Source organism: Harmonia axyridis, chromosome 5 (genome assembly GCF_914767665.1).
Source record: "Harmonia axyridis chromosome 5, icHarAxyr1.1, whole genome shotgun sequence".
Taxonomy (NCBI): Eukaryota; Metazoa; Arthropoda; class Insecta; order Coleoptera; family Coccinellidae; genus Harmonia; species Harmonia axyridis.
This window is the reverse complement of record NC_059505.1, coordinates 32,290,020-32,314,675: the sequence shown is the minus strand read 5'-3', so window position 1 is coordinate 32,314,675 and position 24,656 is coordinate 32,290,020. Positions and strand designations below refer to the sequence as shown.

The 24,656-nt window shown below is 33.4% G+C and overlaps 1 protein-coding gene across 1 annotated transcript; it reads right to left on the bottom strand.

Moving 5' to 3' along the window:
* Window positions 1–648: 648 nt before the first annotated feature.
* On the bottom strand, window positions 649–24,592 carry LOC123680781. The gene is made up of 15 exons (XM_045618859.1): window positions 24,228–24,592; window positions 13,875–13,976; window positions 13,575–13,774; window positions 13,304–13,521; window positions 12,993–13,245; window positions 12,713–12,936; window positions 11,268–12,629; window positions 10,548–10,819; window positions 10,105–10,491; window positions 8,933–9,061; window positions 8,748–8,871; window positions 8,561–8,694; window positions 6,225–6,364; window positions 2,276–4,976; window positions 649–1,893 (listed from the first exon to the last, which is right to left on the bottom strand). Exons 2-15 carry the CDS (start codon window positions 13,970–13,972, stop codon window positions 1,761–1,763), a joined length of 6,375 nt encoding a protein of 2,124 aa, XP_045474815.1. The 5' UTR covers window positions 13,973–13,976; window positions 24,228–24,592; the 3' UTR covers window positions 649–1,760.
* Between the last annotated feature and the right edge of the window lie 64 nt (window positions 24,593–24,656).

Genomic DNA, 24,656 nt, shown 5'->3' with positions numbered 1-24,656 from the left:
AGATCGCTATATCAATGTCTGAATTTTCGGATTTTGTACAGGGAATGGTTAAGATTCGACTTATTTCGTTAATGGACAAAATTCGAGTAGGGGTTCCGTAAATATGGCTGTTCGAAATGTTGTATTCCTGTTAATTTTGAACCTGCAGGTTTGATCAAGATGAAAATTTGCATTTGTATGTAGGACAATTTGAAGGCTCATGCGAATTTCGAGTTGATTGCATAGAAAATTAAAAAAGCATATCGAAAAAATCACCTTATTTTTCCATGATCACAGAACCGATAGAGTTGATTGGATGTTGATATAAAATATCAATTCCAAGCTTCTTAAAAAATTTTGAGTTGATGGCCTCGTTAGAACCATATAAAATTCAAGCAGAATTTGAAATAATACATAGACTTGAAGTCAACAGCTTTGAGCATTCATATGCCAATTGCATCCTTGGAGACTACAAACTAATGAATTACATCTCGTATATGAAGACCTATACATAGTTATAATTTGTGTAATACGATTTGTGAAAAATCTCGTAAACATGAAGAGCAATTAGTTTTGCATATGACAAAATAATATTTGCCAATTAATGCAAAATTTAATGTATTTGAGTAATTGAAAATGGTTTGTCTACGATGAATAAAAAACCATAAATTAAAATATATCTTTTATTTTCTATAAAATCTCAAATTCAACATACAGGATTCTAACAATTCACACAAACTCAACTTAAATCGTTCTCTACAAAAAACTAACAGGAGTAAGGAGGTGTCATTGTGAGAAGATCTTCAAGTTCAACTGATTATTAAAATATCAAATATTTAACAGTATTTTAATGTGAAGGTATTAATTTTCGCATCATATTTTGTATTCAATCCAAAAATTATCCATAAATAAGTACTTGAAATAAATAACTAAAACTGCAAACAAGATAAACTTAATAAATAAATTTTTTAGATTAAAAAAAGCAAACAACATTTACATACACTTCAATAACAGAAAAGGGACACTCTGTATAAATAAAGCATAAATATTTAATAACTATTTATGAAATAATTTGAAAAAATCTCAATTTAGATGAGTATAAGTGTAACTAAAATGTAAAACATCGCACAGTTCAATGTATTCAACTGAGGATAAATATTCACAGATAAAAGAAATCTTTTTATTTCTCATTAACTTCTTTGGGATGAAGTACAGTAAGGGCACCCACGAAGAAAATATAGTGGATTAAATAATATGCTGCCAAGGAGTATTTCAATTTGAAAAATGAAATTCCAATTAAGAATGTATACATACTGTTTGAAATAAATAATTACAAAACCTAAATAATTTTATGTTAATTCAAATATAGCTTTTTCTGAACGAAAATCAAGCAAATACTAAAGATGGCAGTGATTAAACATAACTTTTCAAGAGCAGCAGTGTACATTTGGATTAATTACATTTTAAACATAGTTTCTCGATGTTTACTTCAAAGGAGGAATATGTAGGAACAAAATGAAAGTCAATGAAAAACATCAAGACATGAATGAATCCTTTCTATAATTGTAAATAAATATTTACTAAAAAAATAAGTTTAACTGTCATATATCAAACATTCATTGAATATTATACATTTGGCACTACATAGAATTCTGAAACTCAAAGGATGAGTTTGTGAAAAAAAGATAAATAGAGGAAATAAATCAAAATAATGGTGATAAATGAAAAAATATACTTTTGATAATTGCTCATAGTCAACAAACTTTATCCAATGATCAGCATCAATGTAGTCTGGTGAAGTTAGTTGAAGGAGGAACTACAGAAGATGTGGATGTCTCAATGTGTATTCTCTCACTGCTGGGAGACTTGGATGCCAATCTGTGAAATGTTGATGGCTTCAACAGAGAACTGTTCCTGCAGATAATTAAAGCAATGCTCAGTAAATGGCTCTAATATATGTTAAACACGATTTGATTAAAAAAAGAGCACCAAAGTTGAATCTATTCCCACCTTGAGTCTAAGGCTTTTAGATACTTATCAAACCAATTTTTTGTTTGAAGTCTTAATATTCATTATTGATCAGGTAAAATTTGAAATTTATATTGGAAATTAATAGTTTGTTTACTAGTTTCATAAAGTTCAACAGGAGATATTTATAGGATCGATACAGAACTGTCTTTGAGAGAAATGAATGAGCTTTATTCAATTTCAATAAAAGTATTTCTTCATCTTAAAGAGCGCCTTTTATTTTTTGATGAAGTGTAATTGTGATTGAAACTACATGAGTGTAACTTACCTCAATTTTGCAGCTGAATTGTCTTCATCCAAAGTACTTTCAGAATCCGAATATAAACTTGATGTATAGTTCAATTTCGAATTATACGGTTGGTATTGACCCACTACGTTGACATAATCATTCAAAACTGAAGCACTTCTATTGTAAGGTCTATATTCTTTCTTTATTTGGGTGGTTGAATGGTTATGATTAGAAATACGATCAAACTTATCGTAATTATATGATTTGCGATCTAAAGATCCATAGTTATTAGGTGCCCTCAGTCCTAAATCTTTGTACAAGTCTAAATCTCTGTAACTTTTGATGAAACTTTTAGTATGCGGCTTTTTCTTTTCGTTAAATCTTGTATAAAAACTTTTTCGTCTAATTCTATCAATCACGGATTCACTTTCATCACCCGAATAGATCTGACCATTAGGTGATAAAGGTGAATGGGCATCGGAGCAAATTGACCAAGAATCACAGCTCATATCGTCTGAAGGTGAGAGATAATGAGAACTATGTGCAGTACCAAATGAATTTCTCTTATGCTCTACTCCTCTACTATATTCGTAACTAGTTGAAGGCATGTGTTCCGATATCCCAGGTTCTGTTTTACTTCCTCTAATCTTGGAAAAATCTAACCTCAGACTTTCTTTATCCGGTTTATCATTGTCTTTTTTCTCTCTTCCTATTTCACTTTCTATAGCAGGCTTTGATGAATCTTGTCCTACATTATCCAGATTCAAACTTCTTCTGAATGAAGTTACCGGCAATTTCGATTGCCTTGGCTTGAGTTCTCTAGTTGTAACTTTAACTTCATCAACACATCTAGTTTTTCCAGACTCTTGAACTTCATCCACCGATTCAGATGTAGTAGGCTTAGGGATATCAACGGTAATTTCTTCCTTTTGTGCTTTTTTAGCTTTTTCATCAATATTAGTTTTTATATCATTATTAATTTCAAGGGAATTTGACGAAGTTTTAGATTTAGATTCAGTTTTGGTTTTAACCTTTTTCTTTTTCACGATTTTCTCATTTTTTTTATTTTCAGATTCTTCGTATTTTTTAAACAGACCTAAAATTTTAGTGACAGATTTTTTCGAAGCTTGTAATGGTTTATCACGTTGCACATTTGAAAGATCTTCGACTGACACTGCCCTTTTTATCAGACCAGACTCAGTACAATGTTCTAAATTTTTTGGTAAGCTTTGCTCTCTTAATTTTCTTATGGTATTTTCAACAGCAGAGTTCTCCTTCATTTTATCTGGTGAAGATCGGAATTTTTCTAATTTTTTCTCTATCGAATGAAGTAATTTATTTTTGTGTACTTTTTCTTCTTCATTTATATTTTTATTAGTTTCATTCTTATCTTCTTTGCTCTTTTCCTTTGATTCCTTCTTTACAAAGCCTTTTCTAAATTTACTCAATTTCGATTCTTTTTCTGGCGAAATTTTTGCTTTTTCAGGAATTCTTGAAACTGGCTTTATCGTAGACTCAGCTGGATAGCTTTTAGGTCGAGCAATTCGAGATATCCTAGTTTTCTTTCCTGCATCAGGTGTGTTTGTTGGAACATTTGCATAATCGGGTACCTTAGTATTTTTTTCTAATATTTTATTATCTACAAATTTGACTTCATTTTTCACTTTTCCATATTCAGGAATATGCGTTGAACTTGATTCTGTTTCTTTAAAGCTGCTGGTAGTACTTAGAGAATTTTCACAATTGGAATAATCGGAATCTAAACTTTTTTCTTTTGTCGGCGATCGTTTTCTAACGCCAAGTCTTTCCTTTCTCTTGTCTCTTATTTCTTTCAGAACTTTCTGTGTTTCAATCTCCCTCTCTTTTTTCTCCTTAACAACAATATTATCATCTTTTGGTGGATCGAAGAAGTCTGGTCTTAAGAATCTAGAAATGCGTTTAGTAGAGGACGGTTTTTTAATATCAGTCTTGGAAGAACTACTAGAATTGGTAACAGTTTGAGTACTTTCATAAGATTTATTAGGTCTAGAATATCGAGAACCAATATCATCTGTTCTTGATGACGAAGATGGACGGTATATAGATGAGTAGCTATCAGTAGATAAACCTCTTGAACTTAGCTCACTTTCAGGGTCCCTCGCACATGAAGAAAGGCTCTCTGATAAGCTTGAATCTGGACTATATATGACGTTCGCATCTGTTCTAGTCCTGAAATAAGGTCTGGTCTCACGATTAGGTGTTGATCTTGTTGTTTTTAGTCCAAGAACTGTACTATCGTTTTCATTTGTTTGATTGTCTCTAAACGGAGACTTCCTATCATTTCTCATATAGGATTTAATGGGTAAGAAGGATTTCACTTTGTCCACATCAAATTCCTTGTTTCTATCAGAATCTATCAAAATCTTTTCATCTAAACCGGAGACCGCTTTTGTTCCAGAGTTGTCGTTGGAATATTTCCTTGGTAAGGTAGATGATAAGCGGTCTACAGATCTACGATTAAGCATACTGTTGGCATTTCTACGTGGTTCGTAGGGATTGTTATCAGACGAATTTCTAGAAGATAGTGTGCGATGTAATTTCCTAACTTCCGAGGGGGCAAGCTGAGCTAGCAATTGCTTCTGCATTCTTCTGGTTAGTGCAGGGGTTAGATAAGATAAAGCCATAGATTCTTCCTCGGAAAGGTTAAGTTTTTTGAGATCCAAATCCGCTAAATTGAGATTTTCTTTCTTCGTGTTCTTATCTGAAAAAAATGTTTAATGAAATTTATTGAATACAAAATGTGACCGTCTGAGTATTAAACACAAAACCACCAGAAAGACTGCAACATTACCTACCTTACATAGTTAGTGGATTTTTGGCACAAAACATCTGCAGCTGCTTGAAAACAAAAATCAATAACAAAAATTAGTGAACATGCTTTAAAAACATAACAAAAACTCAAACAAGTGATGTGCTCAATTTCATTTCGTTAGTGGATCACTGAATAAGATGCCCATGTAAATCAAAATATCATAATCAAAGAAACATGATGTGCTATTTCTAAAAAAAAAATGTGAAGTATCTGATATAGCAAATAATAAATATCTTGGCATGAAAACTAAGCATATTGTATTCATAAGGAAAATGATCTAAATAAATTATAAATAAATGGATTATCAGCTTCTAACTAAAATTTTGTAGAAGGTACAATGTTTTTTAACATTTATAAAAACACATTAAAATGAACCAAGTTTAACTTGAACTTAAAATAATTAGTGAATACATGCAGCCTACCGAGTCTGTGTTGCAGCAGGTAGCCAGGCAGAGTTAGTTGGTGCCCTTCCGAATGGCAGGTCCACAGGGGGGCACATGCACCTTAACACGCACTCGCGCTGCAATACACACAACACTGTCACGGCCATGCTTTTACAGATGCCATTGGCATATTCTGATGTTGTCTGCCTTTTTTTACATGGCCATTAACTGTGTTGTTTCATTTTGTATTCACATTGTTCAAGTACTAGTTACTAAAATGAGTAAACAACTAACTAAATAATTGGAAATTTTCAATACAATTACTTCAATTTTACATACCAATTGAAATAGATTCAGATGTTTACCGATTACTAAAGAGTGAATAAACTTGTGCGAATGAATGTTACTACATTTATAAAGAAATACTTGATGTAAATATCTAAATCACAACACCTTACTAATTTACTGATGCAAATAAATCTCATAATCAGACTACATCAAAATATTCCATAACACCATTTGTATGGAGCTAACTCAAAGTTTTACTCAGTTGAAATTAAAAATGAAGAAAGTTTCTAACAATAATCAATATTAAAAAAAAAAAAAAATTAAAAGTATTCGATGCAAAAACTTAGTCAACCACTATGAGGACAAAAATAGGGTGACACAAAAAGTTGATATTAGGTTATCAAAAACGGTTGAAATTTTGACCACAACACAACTATGTGGTACAACTAATAATCTAAAGCCTCACCTCCACGTGGTACATCCCTATCGCCCATTACTGTATCAATGTCAGAAGCTAAATCCCTACTAACACTTCTACGCCAGGGTGTGTTGTAAGAACGTTCTGTTGACCTTTCACGACCTAAGCTTCTTCCTAAAGTACCATGCCTAAAAAATCATAGAGCCTTTCAATCAAACAAACTAGATGATAATAAGACATATTAAGATAGTACTATTACTTATTGAACATTGTATAGATGAATAATACTGTTGCAAGATAATAAAATGTGAAATTGATAAAAAACTGGGAAAAAGAAAAGTGATTTATTATATCTTAAATGTGTTGATACATGCATCTACACTAATAGCTACACTAAAAATCATGGTACTAGAGCAATACATTGATCAAAAACATAAAACTTTTCTCATTATAACAATTCTGCAACTATGAACATCAAATCTATCATCTGCATTCAAATAGATATACATAAAATTAACATTTTTCACTAAAACTGCCAAGTGAATTAGTTTACACTCAGATACAGTGAAAATGAAATTAATTTAACTTATATCAGATAACAATGGTATGAAAAACGTGTTAATCTGCCTAGAATCTCACGTCTGTCAAAATGATGTATTTAATTTTATCATAGAACGATGATTATCTCTTTTGTCCATTTTTGGTGGAATCTGTCTACAGTAAGAATTATGCAAGCAATTAAGAATTTTCAGGAAACCCAAAACTGAAAGTCTAAGTTCAAAGCTATAAGGTGTGTGAATAAGTCTTTCCCGTTTTTTTTTCAAATTTTGAACCTTTATTGTGAAAAAATGGTTACAAATGAATTATTGAAAGTATTGGCCATCGCTAGCTACAACTTTTCCCCATCTTTCTGGCAACATACGAATCCCGTTGCGAAAAAATTCGACCGGTTTGGCCTCTATCCAGTCATCCACCCATTTTTTGGCTTCCTCGTAGGAATGGAAGTGCTGGTCAGCCAGGCCATGCGTCATCGATCTGAAGAGATGGTAATCAGACGGAGCAATGTCTGGACTATACGGCGGGTGGGGTAGGACTTCCCATTTGAGCGTTTCTAAGTATGTTTTCACCGGCTGTGCAACATGTGGGCGAGCATTGTCATGTTGCAAAATAACTTTGTCGTGCCTGTCGGAGTATTGTGGCCGTTTTTCTCGCAGTGCGCGGCTCAAACGCATCAATTGTCGTCGATAGACCTCGCCTGTGATCCTTTCATTCGGTTTCAGAAGCTCATAGTAAACCACACCTAGCTGGTCCCACCATATACAGAGCATGAGCTTGGCGCCATGAATATTTGGCTTGGCCGTCGATGATGATGCATGGCCGGGTAGTCCCCATGATTTTCTTCGCTTCGGATTATCGTAACGGATCCACTTTTCATCGCCAGTCACGATACGATGCAGAAAACCCTTTCTTTTATGTCGCTGAAGCAGCTGTTCGCAAGTGAAAAAACGCCGTTCGACGTCTCTCAGCTTCAGTTCGTACGGCACCCAATTTCCTTGCTTTTGGATCATTCCCATGGCTTTCAAACGCTTGGAAATGGTTGTTCGGTCAACTCCCAATGCTTCAGCAAGTTCTTCTTGCGTTTGACACGAATCTTCATCAAGCAAAGTCGCCAATTCTTGATCTTCAAAGATTTGCGGCCGCCCGGAACGCTCCTTGTCTTCCACGTCGAAATCGCCACTTTTGAAGCGTCGAAACCATCCGCGAACACTTGAATCATCGACACAACCTTCTCCATAAGCTTCCTGAAGCAACCGATGCGCCTCGGCAGCAGATTTCTTCAAATTGAACCAATAAAGTGAAACTTCCCGCAAATGACGTCGACTCGGCTCAAATTTCGACATTTTCACGATTTCAAAAATTTATGATGCGAAAAAATTTCAACTAATGTGTTAGTGTGGAATTGTTGACAGATGAATAAGCTTTGATTATGACATATGTAACCATTAAATACTCGCACAGTATTGGTGGCGCCATCTCTTACAAAAAACGGGAAAGACTTATTCACACACCTGATATTTATTGACAAAACATCAGTGCGAAATAATAAAGCCTGTTCTTGTAAATTAATCAAAGTTAAAAATACCGAAAGAAATTAACTCTTTGTTTCAATCTTGGCTATTTATCCAAAGATTCAATAATTCTCCCTTACTACTACATTGATCTACATAAACTTTGATATGGTTAAATCAATTTAAAAACTTACTTAATTGTCTTTACCTCTCTTGTATAAATAACTCTATAGTGAGAGCTTGAAAAATATAAAGCTTGAAAATCTCACACTGTCTACAATAAAACGATACAAACAGAAAGATATAGTGACTCACCTTGAAAAGGGGTCCATTCTATTGTGCATATTCCAAAAATTCGTACCATGATCAAAGTGACTCAATAACCTGCTACTTGGAAAACCTGGTCTGCCTCCATCTTCTACATTGAGCCTCTGTGTCAAATCTCTTACCTAAGCTCAAACAAAGTTAACAAATATATATTTCTTCTTGTTATATAACTTACCCTCGAAAGCAATGTCGAGAACAAATTTTCAGCTGTCAAATTATCAAAGCCATCGTCATCGTCATCTTCTCCTGAACTAATGGAATCAGCATGTTCAATACTAGCTTTTTTAGGCCTTGTACTCCTGAAAATATAGTGGGAATATCAAAATATGGTACCTCAATAATTTCGAGATGATTATTTACCGTAGTCTATGCATATGGAAAGCATCTCTTCTAGAATCTTCAGTATCACTGTCTTTGCCAAACGAACTATGTCGATGAAGATTGGTGAAGGGTGATTCGTCTTCAGAGTCTCTATCACTCAGTCTGGAGCTGAAAGAATAATTAAAATATGTATATTTTATGAAATATAGGCCATTCGTTTTCATTAGTGATACCCTTCAACTGAATTGGAAAATAGCCGAGCTTTGTAGCAGTGGTCTAGTTGGTTTTTTTTCAAAGTGGGAGGGGCGGAGTTAAAGTGGGAGGGGCGGAGCTATGTGATTCGTCTCCTTCACTACCGTCAGGTTTGGTATTTGTAGGATATATTGCTGGTAACCAAGCACTATGAACTGTAGGTATTTCTTTCCTTCTATTGATGTTATTCGAAAGTTTGTATACTTTGATGCTTTCATATTCATTCGTGAGTAATCTTTCTTCTTCTTTCTCAACCCTATTCAGCAACATGTTCCTATTTCTCAATATTTGAGAGAATTTATGTCTTTGAGAACAAGATCATCAGTGAGCGCATGTTCGGAGACTGCAAACTCATCTGTTTGGTTTAGTTGACAACATCGTTTGTTTTCCTGGACTCGGATTCGAATGCTTCCTTCTGTAGTCCCAATGGAGTAAAAACTTTTCCGCAATCATAAGGTACATTGTATACACCAGCTTTAGAAAGTGGATTCATTTTATCTTCAGCGCTTCTTGGGACTTGTTCCAGTTTTTGTGTTGGTTTGTTAATTGGTTATGTCTTTTAAGAAGTTTTCTCATTTTGTTGGAACTGTTGGTATAAATGGCAAATTATTTCTGGAACCCTAATCTCCTGTGGTTATGACCTCGCCTAAATGCTCATTAAATTTCTTTCAAGCTACAACAATTTTTTAAGAAGACATTTCTCAGTGATTCATTTTCGTTTGGAGGTATTTTGGCTTGCACAGAATGATAGGTAATACATTATAAGCAAAATTTTAGCGACTAGCCTACGGCTACAGCCCAGAATTTTCCAATTCTTTTGATAAACAGGTCTAGAAAGTCTTCAGCATCATAGTGATGCCCTTGTTATACATTGGAATAGTTGTATGATTTGAAGCTTTCAGAAAGAGTAAAGTAAAATATAACCTAAAATTGTAATCAAAAAATTGTATATCACTTACTTAAACCTCCTAGGTTTCACAAAAGTACTCTTCATCCTAGTAGATGCATTATTTGTTGATTCGCTAGGTTCCAAGCTACCTGCCCTGGGAGTAACATAACCTCCACCTTCGATTGCAATTGGAATAATATACTCCCTAGCAGATTTCTTGATAGGTTCCCCTGAGGTGATAGTTTCGGTATCGGAGTCTTGCGTAGATTGTCGGGACAAACTAGATGATCTCTGAGAGAAAGTTGATCTTTGCGTTTGAAAAGGTTTAGGAACGGAAGGTTTGACAGGTGGAGACTGTTGACTCTTCGAATCTTGATTATGATCGATTCTCTCAAAGGCAATCGGTATGATTCTTTCTCTTGCTTTGGTTACACTTTCTGGCTCCAAAGATGATGCTCTGATGATGAAAATGAATAATTAAATCAAGCTTCATCAAGATATTCAGAAGCATACCTAAAATTAACGGTAGGTCGTCCAGTAATCGGTACGATGACTTCGCTTCGTTGCGTGGAATATTTCGGTGGAGCCTCTACAGGGTGAGCCATTTCAGTCTTGAATTCCATTGTGGCAGGTTTAGATGAGGGGTAGTTCAACTGAATCTCAGCTTTCGTTGTTTTACGTCGAGGTAGAGTGGCTGATTTCAAAGTGATTTCAGCGGAAGATACCTTCTCGTCCTGAACTTCGTGTGGTGCCTCTTGTACTTGGCGAGGTTCCACCTTATCGAACTGAAATGGAAAGACAACATGCATCAGATATGATTAAAATTTTTAATTATTTTGTAGAAAACGTCCATATTTGTTCTTTTTCCAATCAGTTGCATTCCTGAAAAATAATTAATTTTTCTGTGTGGTCTGGTCTGATAGAGTAGTATCAGCATTCTATGGTCCGATCAGCTGCTGAGGGCACATACATACAACAACAAATGAAGCATATGCATAGTCCATTGAACAGTTTACATTAATTTGAAGTAGTGGTCAGTAATCGTGACCAATCAGAGGCCTATTCCAGTCATGTGAAGGTTTCCCTAGCAGCTGTTCTCGAGGTTTGCTGATACTGCTCTATTGCCACAATTTCAAGATGACGTTTAAAAACTATCCATCCTTTATCATGTAACATTGACCAATTTAAAAAAATTTTGATAAAACAGTATAGAAAACAATCTCATGTACTCACTTGAGGTCTAACAAATGGTTTAGGACCAACAGGAGCCATAAGATTACTTGATATTGTACCAATATTTCCTGAGGCCGATCTTCCACTCACACCAAATGGTACCGGAGGTTTCCTCACCATGCATGGTCTCGATTTAGATTTTCTTGCTCCTTCTTTATCTAAGGCACTTGATATTATACTCACAGCATTTCGTACTTTTTCTTTCCTTTCATCTACAATCACAGTTTCTGTAGTATCCTTATTTTCAACTTCTGATTCGATTTTTTCTTGTTTCTCATCAACCGTCTTTTCTGTTGCAGACGAAGTTTCAATGGGTTGAGGTGAAGATTCAACAGATTTCTGTTTGTCTATGCCGAAGGACTTTTTGGAAGGATCATTCTTCAGTTTTGGAACAGAGGATGAGGTTAAACTGGCTTTTCGTTCAAATTCTTTTTTGAAACCATCCACACTCACACCTGGAATTATGATTTTCTTTGGCTTTTCAATAGGAGCTTTGTGGGTTTCGGTTGGACTCATCATATTCTGGAATTTTTCAGCAGCTTCAAATATTCTAGACCTCCGCCTTTCTACAGGTTTAGTAGGTGTTTCTGAAGGTTCTTCATTATTTTCTTTGCTTACAGGTACTTCTGATTTTGGTTCTCTTTCAGTAATTTCCTTTGGCTGAATAGATGATTGTATTTGTTCTTTTTCTTCGTTATTTTCATTCTTATCTGTTAAAACCTTCTTTTTAACAATTTTTTTCTTTGTTGGTTTGGTTTCCGATTTCTCCTCATTTTTATCCTCAACCGGTTTTATTATTTCTGATGATACTTTTTCTTCTAGCTTTTCATTTTCTTTATTCACATTATTTACAATATTTTCTTGACTAGGAGTTTCATTAATATCTTCTAATTTAAAACTTAAGGTAGTAGTTAAATTTCTTTTCAATCTTGTTGGTTCTTTCATTGCTTTTCTATTGGCTTCCTCTATTAATTCTGAACATGCCGCACCTTCCAGAGAAAGATCTTCAGTCGGGTCTACCTCCATAATATCCCGGGATAGAGTTTGAGTTAATGATTTGTTTAGAGGTAGAGCCTCGGTCATATCTTCATCGTCCATATCAGCTACTTCATGTATACCTCCATGCACAGTAATATCAGCTACTGTATTTTCCTTTATTATTTTATCTTTTCTCTTAAGTCCTTTATCAATGTTAGCGCGATCTGTACTAACTGTAGATTCTAACTTTCTCTTAGGAGATTTTTCTTCTAGTAATAACTCTTTAATTCTTCTTTCTGCAGGATGTGAAAGTTCCATTAAACTTCCAACTGACTGGGATCTAGTAGGTGCTGTGGCTTCATTTTTAGCAGCATCTTCGGCAACCTGTTGGAAATTGTTTCAATCAATTACACAAAATAGAAATAAACGAAGATTATAATAGTATTTAACCATAACAAAAAACTTACATCTTCTGTTACTACTAGCTTATCACTTTCTAGTTGTGGAGGCGGTGGTGCTAAAGAAAGGAGAAGATCTAACCTAACTGGCGTCTGGTTAGCCAGATCTTCAGATATTTCTAGACAATTCTCCTCATAACTTTCATTCACCCACCAGTGACTACAAATTTTTTCAATGTCTGCTCTGTGTTTTGGATTAACAGTAAGCATATCTCTTATCAAAGGTGAGGCGGCTACAATGAAACGTATGGCGTAAAAACTTGTAAATGTTTCTAGCAACCACACTTACGACTAGGCTTAGCAGGTTCAAAATAATCTCCTTGAGATATTTGTTTCACCAGTCTTTTGAAATTACTCCCATCAAAAGGCATAGCTCCATAAACCAATGTGTACAAAAGTACTCCTAAAGACCAACAGTCAACTTCTGGTCCATGGTAAGGTGTACCTTTGACTATTTCTGGAGATGCATAAAGGGGAGAACCACAGAAGGTGTTGAGCAGCCTTTGATCATCAAATACGTTCGACAAACCAAAATCTGCAATCTGTAATCAATAACAAAAATTAAAAAGAAATATTTTAGATTAAAACATAAGACATTACCTTTGCATTATTGTTCTCATCTAATAGAATATTTTCAAGTTTTAAATCTCTGTGACAAATTTTATGCTTGTGACAATAGTAGCAAGCAGTGGCAATCTGTCTGAATATCCTCCTTGCTTCCTCTTCAGACAGCACCTTTCTTTCCGAAAGATAATCGTACAGCTCACCACCGGCTGCATATTCCATTACCAACACCATTTTTTCTCTATTCTCGAAAACTGCAATTCAATCCCTTTAAGTATTGTATTAACATATTTTAAAATTGTTTTACCTTCGTATATGTGGATAATATTAGGGTGTTGAACAGATGACATGATTTGAATTTCTCTCCGTATCCTAACAAGGTCTGCTTCTGATTCTATTTTTGACTTTTTTATTGTTTTTATAGCCACCTCTTGTCCAGTTTCTTTGTTTATTCCTAATTGTACTTTACCAAATGTGCCTTGTCCCAGTTTCTTTATAAGATCGAATCTGCAAGAAATTGTCGAATATAGTCATTCTATTGATAACATTTCCAATGATATTCAATCTTTTTACAGGTATAACATAAACAGTCAAATTTGTTACAAACCTTTGTTTCAACTTTTTTCTGTGATTGTGCTGTTTGATCCCACTGTTATTCTCCAGCCCACTCATGATGTTATTTATATTTGGCTCTCCAACAACCATTTTGCTGTGAACAAAAAAATTCTTCAATAATCAATATGAGTCAATACCAATTCATTGAAGATAAGAGTCATAATCACAATTCATTCCTCGAACAATTTTATTCATACATAAGCAAAAATATTCTATTGGAAATATTAGACTACCGAAACATTTTTTTTTTTTAATAATAAATAAATAAATTTATTGAAGCAAAAAATATAACGAAAAACAGTTTCTGAAATACAATTAAATCGTAAGGCACGTATCAATAAACAAATTACACCCACAAAAGTATTTACTTGTTTGTGGGGGAATAATATAAAAACCATAAACTCCAAAAACAACTGCCAAGTATATATCGCAACTAATAAAAGTTAAGACGTAAAATCCGTTGAAGAGTATGGCGGAATTTATCACTATTTTTTTTTAAAGTAAAAATGTTTTTTTTTCTTTGGGTTTGATGCCATACGAGGTGTTTCAGAATAGGATGGCAATCCTCAAGGATGTAAGTTCTTAGGTGAAGAGGACAAATTCAAAAAAAGATTCTACAACTCGTTATGTTGAGTGTTTTTTATCAAAACTTCAATACCTTCCTATACATTCTTATAAAATTTAACAAAAACCTTCTACGTATCAAAGGTCATTTTTTGATATAGCTTCCACCAGTAGCGTCCAGATTAAATGTTTTTGAAAAAAGTTTTATATTTTTTTGGCGTGTCCGACGAAAAAAGTTAGAATATCAGTGTTGAGATTTCAAGAATAATATTTCCCAAATAACGAGTCCACTTGTTGAACCATTAGAACATTCTCGGCATAAAAATTTTTTTATTTAATAGTCTCAAAACTTTAACATCCTGAAGTGAAGAGGTATAAAATAAACCTAACGTAGTTAATAACATACCTAACAACCAAATACACGGGTAATTGAGATCTGAAAATTTAGACAACAACTAAACACAAATCAACATAAAAATGTAATTTAAGTCAACATAAAATGTGTTTTCACTTGTTTATACCCTGGGAATTTTTTTTCCTTCTAATTGAATTCGGTTCATACAAAAGTGCAAACCTTCAGTTAATTACATTTCTCTCGTATAGAATTATTCCACTTTCATTCACGTGGGCTGCTCACACAACCGGCATCTAGATTTAAAGATTTTATTTCCACCCACATTTGGTGAAGGTGACAGAGACCATTCGTCGAAATGAATGGAGTATTTTCGGTGAACCGTACGTAAATAGGAACGTGGAATGCGAAAATTCTTCCTGTTACAGACTTGGTAATCCCTGAGAAATGAATTGAATACCCGCCTTTGTTTGTTGGGCGTGCTGAACGATATCTTTGTGTCATCTGACCTGGTTCCCTGTTAGTTCTTTAAAATTATGTATCTGGCTCTTTTTCAATGAGTCCAATAAGATTTGAAAGATTCGATATGAATAAGATTTGAAAGAATGTTCGAATGTTCGTGTAATGAGCACTTTTTTCAAAACACATGTTTCTCAAAAAAAAAAAAAGAAAAAAAAATGCAATAAAAAAAGGATAATTCAAAGAAATGCGCTAATTTTAGGAAACGGGGCCTTAATGACGTCACTTGCAAGTATAAACAATCAAGAGCCATACACGAAAGACGTATTTTTGTCAAGATCATATGAATTTTGAACCCTAGTGAAGTAGTAAAGCTAGCAAAACCACTTCGTTATTTCCGTTGTTTTTTTTTCCATAATTTCAGGCTAATTTATTAACCTAGGTTTTGCTCTTCAATTATGGAAGAAATCGCGGGTTGTGCTAGCGATACCAAAATCTCAAGTCATTGGGCAATGACTTGAGATTTTGTAAGCAAATATTAGGTGTAGTAAAAAGAAATCCATTATTTTTCCAATAGATGGGTTTAGTTATCCATATCTCACGTTGTATAAGTCCGATCGGGTTCCACTAGATGACGTTAGAAAAATGAGATTTCGTACTATAAAAACTCTTCTGACAGTTTTGTGATTAGTTGACTCAGTTTAATTTGAGCACACGTCAAAGATGGACACTAGCAAAGAAAAAATACGCTATATTTTACAGTTTTTCTTCGATAAAGGCGAAAATGCAAGCCAGGAGGCTGAAAATATAAATAGTGTTTATGGCCCTAATACTGTAACAGCCAAATGCGCAATTTTGGTTTCCTCGATTTCGTTCTGGTAATTTCGACGTCAAAGATGGACTCCGCACTGGAAGGCCAATTGTCGGAAATGTCGATAAAACCATGGACATTGTCGAGTATGGGTACTACACGAGTTAACGCAAAAGAACCTCATGGACCTAATTTCCATCTGCGAATCGCTGCTGAATCGTAACATCTTTGAAGCGGTTGGTGACTAGTTATGAAAAGTGGATCACTTACGACAACGTCAAGCGAAAACGGTTGTGGTCGAAACTCGGTGAGCCGGCCCAGTTAGGATTGACAGCAAGGAAGGCTTTGCTGTGGGATTGGCTGGGAATTATCTACTATGAGCTGTTCCCCTACGGCACAACTGTTAACTCGGAACTGTACTGTCAACAATTGGGTCGTCTGAAGCAAACAATCGCCCAGAAGCGGCCACCTTTGGCCAATAGAAGAGGAATTGTGTTCCATCAGGACAACGCCAGGCCACACACATCGATAGTGACTCGCCAGAAGCTCGAGGAGCTTAGATGGGAGGTTCTTATGCATCCACCTTATAGTCCGGACCTGGCATCAAGTGATTACCATCTGTACCCGTTCATGACGAACTATTTTGCTGGTGAAAAATTCGCTTAAACAGAGGCTTGTGAAAATCGACTGTCTAAATTTTTTGCCAAAAGGGACGAGGGATTCTATAAGAAAGGAATAATGATATAACCCTCAAAATGGCAACAAGTTATCGAAAAGAACGGCGCATATCGGATAATTCTAACTATAGTAATTAAAGCCTTGTTTTTCATGCGAAAAAAATGGATTCCTTTTTACTACACCGAATATCAAATAACAATTTCAAGCTTTTATAAAAAATTTCTTGTTGAGTGTGTTATCAGAACCATAGAAAATTCGAGCAAAATATATAAAAAAAAAGAGGAAAACACTGAAGTGAACTGAAGTCAATTGCACTCTTGGATATACCTATATACAATTATATGACCTCCAAGAGACCAATCGACGCATGAATAAGCCGGCGCTCATTTTGTATAGTCAATTACATAGTTTTTTAGTCAAATCGATGTATAGTTACTCAGAGTAATGAACATAGATAGAGGGAGCATATGTCATTTTCAGTAAGCAAATTTTATCCCAACATGAACTATCAAATTTGACAAGAAGCGCGCGGAAATTAAAACATATCAGTGATACGATATTCCATTCAATTTGCGAGTTTCTCCACAAAGAACGCACTTCTTATATAACATAGTGAATCAACGTTTCATATTAACTCAAAATATATTGAAATATATATCAGAAATTCAGAAAACAAATTTCAAGCATTCCAAACGAAGTAAAACAACCGATGACATTAGGAGAGCAAAAGTTGCCAAACCTTGGATTTCAGCAGGTAGATACAGAAAATAATAAATATTCTGCTTATTATAAATTCCACAATTAGGAAAAATATCGGATTCCAAATATACAATTTTGCATATTTAATTGGGAATTACTCAAATAAATATATTTCATTCAATATAATATACATTCGATACAACGATATAGTAAAATTGTGGATTTGAAAATAAATCAATATCCGACAACGTAATCTAACCATGTTGGGGACATGTAAAAATTGCGTATACTCCCTCTATCTATATGTTTATTACTCTATGTATAGTTCTAATCATCTAATCTATGAGAAGAATAGGTCAGAGGTCATGCAATTATCTGGCTCCAAAATTATACTCCTCACTCACTAAACAACTGAAGGATATAAAAATCTATAAAATCTTCAAGATCAGCATCAAACAATGGATGATTAATGGAAGAAGGAATTTCATAGCAAATATTATCAACCGGAACTGAAATAGGCCACGAAAATATAAGCAAAACCCACCAAATCAAAAAAAAATCAAAAGAAAATAAAACAAAATTCATAGATTAGCGACAAAATAAAACTGAACTGGAATTGAAAAATCACCAATATGCGACATATAGCACGGACAAGACGAGGCAACACGTTTCTTTCATTTTTTTAAGTGCAAAATATAAAAATAATATATCACAGAATTTCTAGAATAGCGACAAAATTAAAACGAAGATGGAATGGAAGAATCACCAATATGCGACGTATGGCACGGACAGGATGGAGCAACAATCCTAAGATTATGTTTTTTTGTTTCTTTTTTGATACAGAGTATAATAATGTGTATTAGATTTTTATCCTTTTGGAATTGGTTAAAGTGTATTTGGTTTCTGAAGAATGAAGTTTATTTTAGTCACGTACAGAAAATTATATATGTAATTATCTCTGTGACTTGTTTTTGTTTATTTCAAAGAGAACGAATAAACATATCTATCTATCTATCTATGGGTATGTTGATAAATAGAATAATATGTTTGATACTGTCAACATCGTATTCTCATTTCCATCTCTAACATTTTCGATATCTATCGTCTATTGCGGGGTCGATGAAAAGCATCTACGGTGAAACACTTTCTATCCTGCTAATGACAGTGTTATCCGATTCTATTTTTGTTCGCATCAAATGGTAAGTTTGGGATAGTTGTCGACTATTTTTACATCGTATCATCTTGTATCTTTTTCTGTTGCCTGATGTTCGGCACGAAGTTTTTCTGTCTACGAGATCGGGAAACGTCCACGTGACCATTATAGTTGCTGTCATGCCGGCAACGGTCACGGTCTTGGCTTTTTGACCGAGAAACACTTCCGATGTTGCTTTTCTTTATGTACCTATACTGTTTCCGGTTTATTCTAGTCATCGGCTATCTTCATTCTTCTTTGCTCTGACATGTAGGACTGACAAAGTTTGTTCATTTCATTTGTTGAATAGAGGTTATTTGTTGAATAAAGGTTATTCATTGTTTCTTTATTATACAGGGTGGCCACTTTTTTAATACGATTGTATTGGTAACTTTTAAACCATAAGAGTTAGAAGGTCGGTCAAATGGAGAAAAAGTTGCATGCATAGAAGCATTATCAAGCAGTTCAAACAAATCGAAATTATCAGGGCCGGTTATTGAGATATCATAGGAAAAGTAAATTCTGTCATTTTGATTTCTCTTTTTTTTCCCACTTTATTTCAAATATTATCAAAAAATGTTACAGGAATTTTTTATTCGACAGTAATTTGTTCTCAGTTTGACGTAATCAGATTTCGTATCCAACATTTCGTGCTCTCTGGGCCACCCTCAACCTCATTTTTTTCAATACGGACCTGTATATTTTATGACACTTTTCGAAATAACTGTTAACGCTGAATTCAACGATATATCATACAATGTCATTCATAGTTGATTTTCAGGTGATTTTGACCCTTATCCAAATTTCTTTGGGTCGGATCTGTAGTGAATGCAATTTATCGAAAACTGCTGTTAATAAAATAGTCAAGAGACGCGAATACAATGATTTTAAATTTGAATACTAAGCTTTGCAAAACTTATATCATAATGATATCAAAATAAAGTTCGATTCTGGAACAAATGACAAATCCAACAATAGTGATTTCTTGCGAGAAGATTGAGAATGTATTGGAAGGTATTCAAGAAAACGAAATAAGCAAATGTATAAGAAGTATGGGTTCCAGAACCGTTAAGTGCATTTTACAAAATGGTGGACATTTCGAACACTTACTTCATTCATTTTCATTTACTTTCGAATAATCATTCGATTTTTCTTTCATTAAATGATAATTCGTTTAATTATTATGAATTGAAATATGTAAATAATTATTACTTGTTTCTTGATTTGATCCTGATATGTTCCATTTAGTTCAAGATGAGTAAGTTGATTTTCTCATCGAAATGTATTGCTTGTTGTTAATTAAACTAAAGGTACCGAAATGTAATACAGATCCGACCCAAAAAAATTTGGATAAGGGTCAAAATCACCTGAAAATCAACTTTGAATGACATTGTATGATATATCGTTGAATTCAGCGTTAAAAGTTATTTCGAAAAATGTCATAAAATATGCAGGTCCGTATTGAAAAAAATGAGGTTGAGGGTGGCCCAGAGAGCACGAAACGTTGGATACGAAATCTGATTACGTCAAATTGAGAAAAATTTATTGTCGAATAAAAAATTCCTGTAACATTTCTTGATAATATTTGAAATGAAGTGGGAAAAAAAGAAAAATCAAAATGACAGAATTTACTTTTTTATGATATCTCCATAACCGGCCCTAATAATTTCGATTTGTTTGAACTGCTTGATAATGCTCCTCTGCATGCAACATTTTCTCCATTTGACCGACCTTCTAATTCTTGTGGTTTAAAAGTTATCAATACAATCCCATTGAAAAATTGGCCACCCTGTATACATCATTTTACAGTTTTTTGTACATCCCGGTTTGTAAATTTTGAATACATTACTTAACATTACTTATTGTTTTTGTACGCTCGTTCCCTGAACAGTAGCTCATCAAACATCAATTTTTCCATGGCTACTAGATTATTCTAAATGAAATTTCAAGCAACTACGAAAATTCCGACGCCTTCTTGATATTGCATTTTTAATGTCCTAGAATTGATGAAATTCTACGGAATTTTTATGAAATTATTTTAGGATGCTATTCCTCTCGATATTGCTATCAAATCAAAATCTTCCGCGTTGTCCCGCAGCAGATATTTGTTTTTTTTTTGTTTCGCAAGTTGGCATGGAAAGTTATTGATGAAAAACCGTTTTTCCAAATAATTTTTTGTTTGAAAATTTCTCTGGTTTTCAAAATGAGATGGTCTATGGGCAATTTCTCACCATTTATTTCTTCATTTGAACTTTTCAAGAAAACAGGAATTTTTTTTCTACAAAATATACTTCATAATATTTTTTAATATTTTCTGAATACTCAATCGATTCTGAATCCGAATATGTAAATAAAGTGGTAGTTTTATATTTATTTCAAGCTATTCCATTCATAATCAACCTGGGGAAATTCAGAATCCATATTCGGAAAATATATCTATGTTTTCTACGGTTCTATAAATATTTGTTTGGCAAATTTTTGAGTTTTCATTCTCGATTATAATAGAAGCCACTATCCTTGTAAAAGAACCAGGAAGGAGAGAGAGATTATAATAGAAGCTTCTTAATTGAGCTTTTAATATAATCGAAATCGAAAACTTCAAAATTTGACAATTAAATAGTTATTGAACCACAGGCACATGAATATATTGTCCAAAAATGAAATCTTAATTTACCCAGGTTGATTTTGAATGGAATAGCTTGAAATAAATATAAAAGTACCACTATATTTACATATTCGGATTCAGAATCGATTGAGCATTCAGAAAATATGGGAAAATATTATGAAATATATTTTGCAAGAAAAAATTTTCTGTTTTCTTGAAAACCGGAAGTTCAAATGGAGAAACAATTGGTTAGTTATAGTCTCTATTAAGATAAGCATCTTAGTCTCTATATTCTTATTTCGAAAATCAGTCAAATTTTCAAAATTTTTTTTTGGAAAATCGGTTTTTTCTCAATTACTCTCCATGCCTTGAATCGATAGTTTTTTTGCTCAAAGGATAAGCCACAAAATTCAGTGACCCGCTTACGTGAAACACCCTGAACATTGAGTGGTATGCCATAAAAAACCATCTGGTACCAATTTGTGCTCTCTCAACAATGGAGCTGTAGTTTTTCTATTGAATTTAACATGTACTTCTGTAAATACGCCATTTTCTCCTTTCTTGATATAAGAATAAGGATGAATACAAAAAATCGTAGTTTTGCTGTTTTTTCGCAGTTGTAACGAGATTGAGGTTGGTCAATACAAAACTTTCATCAGTGATCCTAAATCAAAACTGGCAAAAAGATTTCCGACTTCAAGAAAATCGAGAACACTGTGGAAATTCTCAATAATATTTACTCTCTAGAGCTCGATGGTGAATGTAGCAATGAAGCTGCAAATATTTTCGGATAAAATTTGTGTGTGGTGATAAATATCCAGAACTGAAAAAATTAGTTTGAAATTTTGCACGATGTTTGGGTCAAAATATAATTGTGAGGCAGCGTTCTCGAAGATGAACTTTATTGAAAATAAATTTCGATCTCGACTTAACGATGATCATCTCCAGGATTTAATGAGAATAGCTTGCATCAACTTAAATCCAGTCTTCCCACACGTTCGGAATAAAAAATGTAGTTTTTCGCATTCTCCCTTAATAAAAAATATTCAGATTTTTTTTTGTTTTATTTATTAATTATTCATTGATTCTATGGATTTTGATTGTTAATTTATCTCTATTTTCCATTTGGGGACCAATCGAGCGTATACAGTTCTGTGATCTTCAAGGGCGCATTAAAACAAAAAAGCTCCCGTCAGTTCTTTCCTCATTTTTAATTTAATGATTTCGTGCCGTATAATTTTTCAGGAATGATTTATCTGCCTTTTTCATCATCAACCTTTCAGCTATCCATTATATTTCGACGGTCCTACACGCAACTATTTCAACACGCAAAGAATTCAACCAAAAATCATATTACTAAAGAATAGATATTGAATTTTACGTGGGTTTGATTTTATCTAAAATCAAATGCAGTAATGAGCATGCATGAATAATAATACACTCAATTGCTGAATTTAACATATTCAAATAAAGCAAAACACTCTTGTTTATATTACAAATGAAAAACTACCTTTTATATATTTCAACAAAAAATCTTTGAATTTTTTACTTTGTGGAATATTTAGTATTTATAAAAAAGCAGCACTAAATTTCATAGTTGAATAATCTTAAATTATTAGTTATTAATCTCTTCTGCCTACCAAAGCATTCTAATGCCTTCATCTGCATACACATATACCTTCCTGTTTTTTCTTCTACAAACTAAAGACAAATGCTTAAATCTGAAGCATTTCCAACCAGTTAAACAGATAAGGAAGAATAAAGCTCTACCATTTCATGAAGACCATATAGGTATTTACATATATTTATCTCTGTATTGATAGAATAGAAAACTTTGTTCGTAACACTGTTACTTTTATTGAACGGTAGTAATTGTTTTCTGAGGAATAACATATATTTTTTTAATTTCAGCAAATAACAGGATCATGGCAGAATAATTCATTCAAAGCTCTCTATTATTTGTTCACTTTTTCCAAATAACAACAATATGCCATCATTACTTATTGGTAAAGAGTTAGCAGCTTTTTTACTGAAACATAACATAGCACTAATGTATCTTTCAAAAAGACCCATATATTCAAGAACATATTTTTATTTGAGCCAAGAATCAATGATAAACAATAAACATTTCTTGGGACCAACCTGTTAAGATTCATTGGATTGAAGGATAAAATGAATGATTCTAATTCAATTTGGTGAGGTTTTGAGAACAGGAGTCAGTTAAGTTCACTTTTATTTAGTTATGTGTGGGTGTACATGATTCAATAGCTTTTTTCAGATGTTCATTGAACTTTGTACATACTAATCATGATTCATACTTCTTTTTATTATATTTTGGGTGCATCAGAGTTGTAACGTTGATAGAACAACTAATGCAAATATAAATATGATCGTTTCAAAGGCTAGGTTTTCATTCTTTGAGATTATTCCATATGAAAAAATACCAAAATTGAAAGGCAATCAAGTCTGAAATGAAAAGGTATGATTGTGCAACAGATGAAACTATTTGACAAGGAATGTTGTTCCAAAAAAGGGAAAATTAGGTCATATTCTCCGAATAATATATTATAAGATTATATTTTCCATGACGATTTTATGGAAAAAAAACTTTGAAAATGAATAAATAATATCAATAAAGTTTAATTCAATAGTATAATGTATAACCGAGAGTATAACGATGGGATTCCATATAAATAAGAGTAAGACATGTTCAAAGTTGCACATAGATTTAAATCACTCTGCTTTTATGGAATGAACTTATAACAGATGTGGAAATTAGAAAATAGTTTCAGTAACAAGAAATATACAACATAAATCGAATGAAATCAAGGGCTCAGACACAGATGTCACCTAACCTAATTATAAAATATACTCTTCTAAAAATATCTTCTTTTGACATGTAATACGACAACAATCAATTTAATGGGCAACTAATCATTTCGAAAGCAAATCTTATCATATTAAAACGATTCACAATGCGCTTACCCGCTGTGGTATTTTAAATCAAAGCAGAATTTTAAATCGCACCTACTCCGTCACAGTCACTGAACTTATAAAATAACTATAATTAGAGAATATTCAACTCATTTATAATGTTAAACACAGTTTTATAACATTTTTCCACAACATTTTGGTATTGTTACTAGAATTCATCGAATTATTTCACGAATTGTTTAAAATCGCGATATATGACTGCCTACCGTAGCCGCCATATTTTCTAGTTTAAAAATAGACCACTGAAAACTCAATGGAATGCGGCGGATTTGAATTCAAGCGCCAACAGAATATGAGAAAACGATAGGAAATTACAAGATCGAGGTAAATCGAGAGATCATTGACAAAATTGTGATTATTTCTTCTGAGGTATTATTCCCAGGTGACTAATTAAGGTTAATGAGTTGCTCATCATCAAAA